Source organism: Otolemur garnettii, unplaced genomic scaffold, assembly GCF_000181295.1.
Source record: "Otolemur garnettii isolate 467f Iridium unplaced genomic scaffold, OtoGar3 scaffold00076, whole genome shotgun sequence".
In the NCBI taxonomy this organism is placed as follows: Eukaryota; Metazoa; Chordata; class Mammalia; order Primates; family Galagidae; genus Otolemur; species Otolemur garnettii.
Genome location: NW_003852471.1, coordinates 4,199,883 through 4,209,817, shown reverse-complemented (window position 1 = coordinate 4,209,817; position 9,935 = coordinate 4,199,883). Strand labels below are relative to the sequence as shown.

Below are 9,935 nucleotides of genomic sequence, written 5' to 3'. Positions count from 1 at the left end.
ATAATGCCCATTCCCTCCAAATACTTATCTGGAAAGTAAAAGATGTGTGACTTAAAGTTGACTGCTAGATAATGTACTTTCTGTGTATTTCCTGGGTACAAAAGTTTAAGCTGCATGTTCTAGTCAGATTTGTTCAATCTTACTCATCCAACCAACCAGCCTGCATTTATAGATAATCAACTATATGCTGAATTCTGTTATCTTAAATGGAACCAAAACAACAACAAAAGTTTTAAAGTATTATCATAACTTTTATTTTTGCTTAGTTTTATTAAAAAAATAAATATGTCATAAAGCTTTCTTTTTCTTTAGGGAGAAAAAAGGAACAAGTTTCATAAAATCAAATAAGCAATGGTATGGTATCTTAACTTGAAAAAGATTGGGAATCACTGGTTTATAAGTTGTAATTGAATGAAAGAACTGTAACAGCCACAGATGGCTGCTTCACGCCAATGGCAGCAAACAACAGGATCAACTAGGGCAAAATAAATAACTGTGTGGAAGCCCTGATAAGTGCTAAAATGGACTGATTCACTGAGACATCAGTATAGATATATCTTGCTTTAAACAACACAGACGTTCCTGAAAAGCTTTGTGTAAATGAAATAACCACAAACATACCAGGAGAGCTTGATATCTGAAGGAATTCCATGGTGAATTCTTTCCTGAACAACCACTTTCATTTTTGTAAATCCAGGTATTTGCTTTGTTTAAGGAAAAGTAATCTAGCTGCTTTCTCTCTGAACTGAGGCACAGCATAGTCACCTACTCCAGCTGGGCCAGTGGCACAACTTCCAAGTTTGTGTTTCTATTAAGTAAGTAGTGTAAGTAAGGTACATAGTCAGGGAACCCACCTGCATCAGGCAAAGCATGTACAGAGGTAGGGTCACCATCTACCAATAATTCCAGCAAACATTTGTGAGAATCTAGTTTGTGCAAAGCACAGTAATAAACTTTGTCACTCCAGCTGTAGATGTTCTTCCTTTCTCTAAAACCCTCAGTTATGGGATAGGTCTGGAACCCCCAAAAGAAAGTAATACTTCTAAATCCTCAAGTCTGGCTTTAACCAAATTAGCTGATAATGGAAAAGACTGTGTTACATTCTTTACATTTTTAAAAACTTCCTCTAAAAGAACCCTGAATTCTCAGGCAAACTCTAAGTCACTGAGATTCTCTACTTGGGTGATAAATTTCAATCCTGCTGATAAATTTCTTTCCACCCACCAGAATTTCATGAACTTATACTACACCAAAGCAGTGATGCTTTGGACAAGGAATAAGCACGGTAGTACCAGTTCCAGTCAGTTTTATCAATGTAAATAAACAGAATTCTCACTTTGTTCATAGCCTCCTTTCTGTCTGGCCAAACTTCTACCAGGCCCAAGCCACATTTAATCAGTTAGGCTGTTCAGTTTGGGTGTTCTTTTTTTAATGCTTCTAATAACATTGCTGCCTATATGTACAAGTGTGAATGATAAGAGTATGCAATCTGTAATCTTTTTCACACTGAGTACACTAACAATATAATTAGTAAATAAAGAATAAGTGGTCATTTTTAAACTTGCATTTTTCTTAAAAAAAAAAGTACACTTTTTAGCACTTTAAAAAATGGGTCTGAAAAGTGCCCTATCAATGTCCAATGCTGTTCCCCACCCAGGCCCACCCATTCAAAACCTGCTACAAATGCTGGATTGAGTTCATATCAAATAATTTAGCAGTACCAAGATTTTTCAAATGGAAACAGTGTTACTGACTTCTTCATATTGAATAACAAAATAAGGGTAACTCTGGTCATCATTAAAAATGACAAAAATCTGAGGCTCAAAGAAATTATCCACACAAGAGTCATACAGGTCACTGGTAACACTACCAGGATTGACTGGAGGGGGCCTTCTCATGCCATGACTGCCCATTGTGTATCTGCCAGTCAGCACTTTGGCCAGAAACATGAAATGGACTCCTTTGGAGGACTTCTTAGAAAAGTTATGAGAGTAGCTTGCCTTCTTTGCAAAATAACTGCCTTGTCCAAACATTGTGGCATGCTTTCCACAGACTCGAGGGTCAAAGTTGTGCTTGCAGATTCCATCTACTACATCCTGGGATGTTCCATGAAATAAATGTCTTTCATTTATTATTCTGTCACGGCCCAACATTTTCCTGTTCATATATTCTTTTTTCCTAATGCAAAGAGTAGAAAATATGGATCAATATAATAGGCATGATATAGTCATAAACTTTTCTTTATGGTTTCAATGGAAGGAAATATTAAAGTAACTACCAAGGGCAAAATGCCAAAGATCACATTAAAAGTTTAAATGTATCTTTTCCACTGCAGAAAAGCCTTTTCTTTATCATCAATTATTTGCTTGCTTTCTCTTTCATTTTAAATCTAGTTCTCATGTCTTTTCTTCCTCAGGATGCCTTCCTAGTCTAATTCCTCCAATCTGCAAGTATTCAGTGTATACTACGTTAGTTTGTTGACCTGAGAGGCAGCATAGTAAGTAGAGTGATTGAGAGCAAGGGCTCTGGTGCTAGACTGCCTGAGTTCAGTTTCTAGCACCGTATCTTGTAACTTTAGTTGCATGACCTATAGCAAACAAGTAACTTTTCTGCACCTGAGTTTTCTCTTTGTAAAATACTAGAATTATCCTATTCATAGGTCTATTATGAGTATTACATGTGAAGTAATATATGAAAAATATGAACCTATTGAATTCTATGCAAGTGCTTATAATTATATTCCCCAACTGGTATTAGCTACATTAAGAAAGCTCTAGAGCTTTTTACAACACTGACTCACCTTTTATATTTCTCCCAAAGAAACTGGTTTTGGACTCTCAATATTTGCAAAATTCTATATTTAAACTCTGGTACAGTCTTATGAAAAAGATTATAAATGATGCGATAACTTTTGTCATCTGCAGAAACAGGCACTTGGATGAAGTCCTGAGATGGATGCATATAAATCCAAGTTTCAGGGTAAAAGTTTGCTGAGGTGACCCCATCTGGGCAGATGATTTGTGATGATGAAGTTGTTTCAAGGGATGAAGGAGCCTGTGTGGGAATTCCACCAAGTGTCCTAAAACAGAGAAGGAGGAATATCAACACAAAACACTCAGAAATAAATACCTTTCATGTTATTATAGTGCTCTATAGAACAGTGTCTAGTATTATAATTTGTATAGCTTAAATGCTTGTTTAAAAAATGAAAAATGCTACTTAAGAAAAAAAGTCTTAGAGCAAACATAGTCTGTACATAGATAACCTATTATTAGCTTTCTCCTGGCCTCCTTCCTGGAGAAAGCTCTGGAATGTACTGCTGCAAGGCAAACAGGCAAGAGCAAATTCATAAATATCTCTACTTTTAAATCCTAGATTCCATTTTTTACATATATAGTTAAAGAAACTTTGTTCAAGGGAGAAATAATAATTTATAAGTTTTCTCTCCTATCTTTACTGACACCAAGCAGAAAAGATATCTTTAAAAGGCTATGTGCTATGGGAGGCAAAGTAGGGCAGCTGGCAAGAAGGGAGCTTATGGGGAGAAAAATAAAAAAGTTTATTTTAATTTCTGTATAAAAATAAAACATGAAGCAGGCATTAAAAGCTGACAAATATCTGACATTTGCTTCATTTTCCAAGATCACATTTCAGTAACAAAACCACTGATACTATTCAATTTTTACAGTTTTGGGTATGTTCAAAATGGAGCTAATTACTATAAACTCTAGAAGTCAGAATTCATGTCCTTGAGCCTTTAAATTCAGGTTTGTAATGAAGGATTAATTTAAATAGGCAGCTGCTTTGGTAGGTTACTTATTCCTGTCTGGTTAAATGTTTATATTTAAATTATATTTCTTGGCCATTTTCAAAATGGAGAAAAAGGGAAGAGGCAGAGAATAAGGAAATCCTGACCCTAAGACCCAGTTTTAGTGCCAAGGTACTATAACACTCATCGGCACATAGTAGTCACAAGGAAGTAATAATAATGTCTGCCAAAAGAGATCAGGAAACTGAAATTTTCGAAAGAGCTTTGTGACACAGCGGTTCTAACTGTGTGTGAACATGCATCTCATCTTCAAAGATCCTAGCTTACCATCACCTCCATCCTAATCATAGCCACCTAATACCAGACACCTATTATGGGCTAGGCATGTTACACACGGTATCACTAATTGTCACAAGAACCCTGTAAGATGGCTTGGTTATCCCCACTTTCCAATAAAGAAACTGAAGTTCAGACAGACTTAAGTGATTTTCCCTAGCACAGCTAGCAAAGATCAGAGATAACATTTAAATACATGCCCATCTAGGTAAGCTTCTAATCTCATACCCTTTGCATTTCTGTATATTTTACAATGTATGCTTTAAAAAAAAAAAAGGTTAGAAAGTGATAGATGGGATACCAGGATTCGAACCATGTTCACCAAGTCTCCCACCTCTCTCTCCTCCTCCAACAATAATACTATAGTCTTTTTACTCTCAGATAGCTTCCTAAGAAGCTAAAAAGCTATGGAAGAGCAATTGCTTTCTCTCACCCCACCTCCTTCAAGTGGCTGTGCCTTCAATATAATGGGCCTCAAAGGCCTTTTATGAGACTCAGAGTCCTGGATGGGTGCATCTAGGGCTTACTAAATTTCCCAGGTGCTTTTAAGTTCAGGGGCAGACTCAAAGTGGTACTGGTTTCTCTAACCTTTGTGACAGAAGGCACAATAGGTTCTTGTCCTCTGGAGCATTTTCTCAGAGTTCTTGACAGGTTCCTTTGGAACCTTAGCACTGGTGCATTTTTCTGGTCCAATGGTACATTTTTTTACTGGTACATTTTTCTAAAGACAGTCCCCACTGCTTTACTCAAATTCTCAAAAGTCTACTATTCCTTAAAAAGCCAGCGCTATTCTCAAGGAATGGTAGGAAAGTGGAGAATGTAAGTTCTTTACTTTTAGCTCTTCCCTTTATCTAAGTCCCAACCCTCCATTATTATCAGGGATTGAAGTTACAAACAAAGTCTCCTGGGTTGAGGAAGGAAACTAAGATTCTCCTCTCTCTACCCCAAACAGGTTCTGCCTCACCTATACTGCCTCACCCTATATGAAAACCTGGAACTGACAACAGATTAAGATTCTGCTCCTTTCATTCCTGATATGACTCCTGCCTAAGAACTAGCTTACATAAAATGAAAGCTTCTAACATATTTCCTTTTCAGCAGGGGATGGAGGTTTGTTATTTACTAACATGTGCTTGAAAATGAGCTTAGTAAGTAAATCTTATCCATTCTATACAGTTAGCATCCATTCCTACTCATAGATGTTGACCTTAACAAGCCAGCATCCTAACCGGACTAAAACATAAAAACGCATATACACTTCTGTGTGACGAACTTTATTCTAGTTGCCATGGCTTTTTTTATATACATATATATATATGTTTTAAGTACAGTTATAAATGTGCCTTTATTTTCTGAGAATGCTGAGTTTATACTCAGCTCATGGCTATTCCAATGACAAATGGCATGTTTCACAGTGCTGTACCAGCCTTCTTTAGAGAGGCAAAGTTGAAAGGTACAAAAGTAATTGTACTCAAGGATCTTGAAAAATGGATTATTCAACCTCAGCTCAAGTATTTGAAAATTAAAGAGTAAGCTCCTTTTTATCAGTTCCATTAAAAAGCAGGGAAAACCTTTTTAGAAACAGTTTGATGTTCAGGAAGTTCTGACTTCTATCCTAGCACTCCCAATTCTTGGACATCTGATTCCCTAAGAATTATGGGCTTCATGACACTTATGTTTTTCTTTGACCCTCTGCATTTAGTAACACTTAAAAACAAAACTTTCTCCCTGGCTAAGGTCATGTTTTAGGGAATCTACTTATGAAATGTGTTTTTTTTGGAGACAGAGTCTTACTATGTCACCCTCAGTAGAGTGGCATGACGTCACAGCTCACAGCAACCTCAAACTCTTGGGCTTAAGTGACTCTCTTGCCTTAGTCTCCCAGTAGCTGGAACTATAAGTGCCTGCTACAACGCCTGGCTTTTTTGTTATTGTTGTTGTTGTTGCAGCTGTCGTTGCTGTCTAGCTGGCCTAGGCTGGGTTCAAAAACCTGCCAGCCTCAGTGCATATGGCTGGTGCTGTAACCACTATGCTACAGGCGCCAAGCGGAAATCTGCTTTTTCAAACCAATTCCCTTCCTCTTTCTCCTTACTACGCCTGTCTGAGCATCCTTCAACCCCAGTCTCTAGGGTAAACGGGATCACTGCATTTATCCCTTCTGCCCTAGTGAACAGGATGTTTCTCTCCTCTTTCTAACTGAAGTATCTCCCTAATCTCTTTGATTTGTTGACTTCTTACTTTATATCTCATTATTAGTTCCAGATAAGACTAAAATAGAAAATTTTAAAAAGAGAAAGGGGTTGGGTGTGGTGGCTCATGCCTATAATTCCAGCACTTTGGGAAGCTGAGGGAGGAGGATCACTTGAGGCTAAGAGTTTTAAGATTAGCTTAGGTAACACACAGAAAGCTCCTGCATCTACAAAAATCCAGAAAAATTTAAAAGAAAAAAAGAAAAGAGTAAGTAGAGTATTTTTGTTTGCTTGTAAGCCTGTAAGCCTCTATCATAATAAGGTATACCTCTTAGATATTACAGGTTCAGTTCCAGACCACTGCAATAAAGCAAATATCACAAAAAGCCAAGTCACGCAAATTTTTTGGTTTTCCAGTGAACACGAAAGTTGTTTACACTATACTATACTTTAAGTTGCAATAGCATTATGTCTTAAAAAAAATCAATATTCATACTTTAATTAAAAATATTTTATTGCTAAAAAATGCTAACCATCATCTGAGCCTTCATCAAGTTGTAATCTTTTTGCTGGTGGAGGGTTGTGCCTGTGCGTGTTAATGGCTGCTGACTATCAGGGTGGTGGTTGCTGAAGGTTGGGATGGCTGTGGCAATTTCTTAAAATAAGGCAATAGGGAAGTTTGCCACATTGACTGACTTTCTTTCACAAAAGACTTCTCTGTAGCATGGGGTGCTATTGGATAACATTTTCCCCACAATAGGAATTCCTTCAAACTTGGAGTCAATCTCTCAAACCCTGCTGCTATGTTATCAGTTAAGTTTATGTAATATTCTAAACCCCTTGTCATTTCAACAATGTTCACAGCAACATCATCTTTAAGAGGAGCAGATTCCATCTCAAGAAACCACTTCCTTGGCTCATCCTTAAGAAGCAACTCCTCATCTGTTCAAGTTTTATCATGAGGTTATAGCACTTTGATCACATCTTCAGGCTCCATTTCTAATTCTAGTTTGCTATTTCCACCATATCTGCAGTTATTTCTTCCACTCAAGTCTTAAACCCCTCAAAGTCATCTAGGAGACTTGGAATCAGCTTTCTCTAAACTCCTGTTAATGTGGATTTTCTGACCTTCTCCCATGAATCACAATGCTCTCAAGGCATCTAGGATGATGAATCCTTCCCAGATTTTCAATTAATTTTGCCCAAATCCATCAGGGGACTATGTATAGCAGCTATAGCATTATGAAATATATTTATTAAATAAAAAGACTTGAAAATCAAAATGATTCCTTGATCCATGGATAGCAGAATGGATGTTGTGAAAGTGGGTATGAAAAAAAAAATCTCCTTGCATAGCTATACCAAGAGTTCCTTGGTGACCAGGTGCATTGTCAATAAGCAGTAATACTATGAAAGGAATTTTTCTGAGCATTAAGTTCTCAACAAGCTTAAAATATTCAGTATCTTGTGCTGTAAACAGATCTGCTGTCATCCAGGATTCCATTTATTCTATTTATTACAACATGGACAGAATAGATTTAGCATAATTTAAGGGTCCTAGAATTTGGGAATGGTAAATGAACACTGGCCTCAACTTAAAAGTCACCAGCTGCATTAGTCTCTAATGAGAGAGTAAGCCTGTCCTTTGAAGCCACTGACTTCTCTCTAGCTATAAAGGTCCTACACAGCATCTTCCAATAGAAGGCTGTTTCAACTACACTGAAAATCAGTTTTTTAGTGTAGCCCCTTTCATCAGTTATCTTGGATTTTTCTGGATAACTTGCTGCAGCTTGCATCTTCTGCTTCCCCTTGTACTTTGTTATGGACGTGATTTCTTAAATCTCACGAACCTATTTCTGCTAACTTCAAACTTTTCTTCTACAGCTTCCTTATCTCTCTCAGCTTTCAGAGAATTGAAGAGAGTTAGGGCCTTGTTCTGGGTTAGGCTGTGGCTTAAGGCAATACTGTGGCTGGCTTAATCTTCTGTCCAGGCCACTCAAACTTTATAGCTGCAATAGACTACTTTATTTTCTTATTATTTGTGTGTTCACTAGAGTGGTACTTTTAATTTCCCTCAAGAACTGTTCCTTTGCATTTACAACCTGGCTAAATGTTTGGTACAAGAGATCTATCTTGAGGCCCAGTTCTACTTTCAACATGTCCTCTTCACTAAGCCTTATCATTTTTAGCTTTTTTCATTAAAATGAGTGATGTGTGACTCTTCCTTTCATATGAACACTCTTGAGGTTATTGTAGGTTATTAATTGGCGTAATTTCAATTTCGTTGTGTCTTCGAGAACACAGAGGCCCAAGGAGGAGGAGAAAGGGAAATGGCCAGTTGGTGAACTAGTCAGAACACACACAGTATTTATTAACTTCCCCATCCTATATTAGCCTTGTGGCATTGCAAAACAATTATAGTAGCAACAAAATTCATTGATCACAGATCACTATAGCAGATATAACAATGAAAAAGTTTTGAGATATTTTGAGAATCACACAAGGTAAGCACATGCTGTAGAAAAAATAGTGCTCACAAACTTGCTCCCAGTAGAGTTGCCACAAACCCTCAAATTTGTAAAAAATGCAGTATCTGTCAATTGAATCAAAACAAGGTAGGCCTATATAGTATAAAGCTATATTGTGGCATTAAATCCAGTACTACTGATAACTTTTTAAAAAAAGAGTCCCACTTTTAAAAACAAACCTAAATTTTAAAAGAAAAACAAGAGGAGGGGGTACTTCATACTTGTCTTGGCTTGACACAAATTGATTTTCACCACTCATTTGCGCTTTCCCAACAATACAGCACTCAAATGAGCATTCTTACCCTCACACAGAAACTACATCTTGCTAGACTGGCTCAATATGCCAAGTTGCTGGTCTCACTAATGAGTTCTGTTTCACCAGGAGGATAATATACTCCTAACTAGTAGATGACGCTATCTCCAGCTGGGCTAGTAAAAATCACAGAAATGGTATTTTTATTAGTTCTAATTTTATTTTATTTTATTTTTATTTAGTTCTAATTTTAAAAAAAGTTCTATAAGGTAGTTCTTTTTTTTACATTAACATTTGGACTTAGAAGAAAACACACCCTTAACCCACGCCAAGCCAAGAAATATTTCGAAAATTGGCCTTACTACACATTTCTTTTGGATACTGATTATTTCATAGATTTTTATTTGTATTTTGTTTTTCGTGTCCTCTTTGCTATTTTAGAATTAGAATCATGAAGATTCTGTTATAATGACTTGGGAAAACACAGGTTTGGGCTTAAGATAAAAAGTGAATATAAAAGTAGTAGGCAAATAAGAACAGTATCTTCACCTCAAAACAGAAGAGACCAACCAGGATTCTAGACTTCCCAAGTTCATTAAACCAAGTAAACCTAATATTTTCAATATTAGGCTCTAAAAATGATATATCTGACTACAGAATATAATAATTTCCCTAGAGATACTAACTCTAATGGTAATGTGCCCCACCTTTTGGTATGCATAGCTATAAACATGTGTCAGTGGTTCTTTGGAAAGGGAAAAAAGAAATGCGTCTTGGGAAAAAAATGGAAGAGCTCAGCAAAACAACAATTCAGAAGGGTTAAGGCTGAGACTTAACCTTTTATTAAGAAACTATTTTTC

General features: G+C 36.7%; 1 protein-coding gene across 2 annotated transcripts in view; it reads right to left on the bottom strand.

The window, feature by feature from the left end:
* Positions 1-230: 230 nt before the first annotated feature.
* TIPARP (TCDD inducible poly(ADP-ribose) polymerase) overlaps positions 231-9,935 on the bottom strand; it is a 32,429-nt gene continuing 22,724 nt past the window's right edge. The window contains exons 4-5 of one of the 2 annotated variants that reach the window (XM_012807832.2): positions 2,801-3,079; positions 231-2,178 (exon numbers count right to left, since the gene is read on the bottom strand). In XM_012807832.2, coding sequence (XP_012663286.2) covers positions 1,731-2,178; positions 2,801-3,079 — 727 coding nt within the window. In that variant the 3' untranslated portion in view covers positions 231-1,730. The remainder of the gene's footprint in view (positions 2,179-2,800; positions 3,080-9,935) is intronic. The other variant, XM_023515674.1, reaches the window with a different exon arrangement.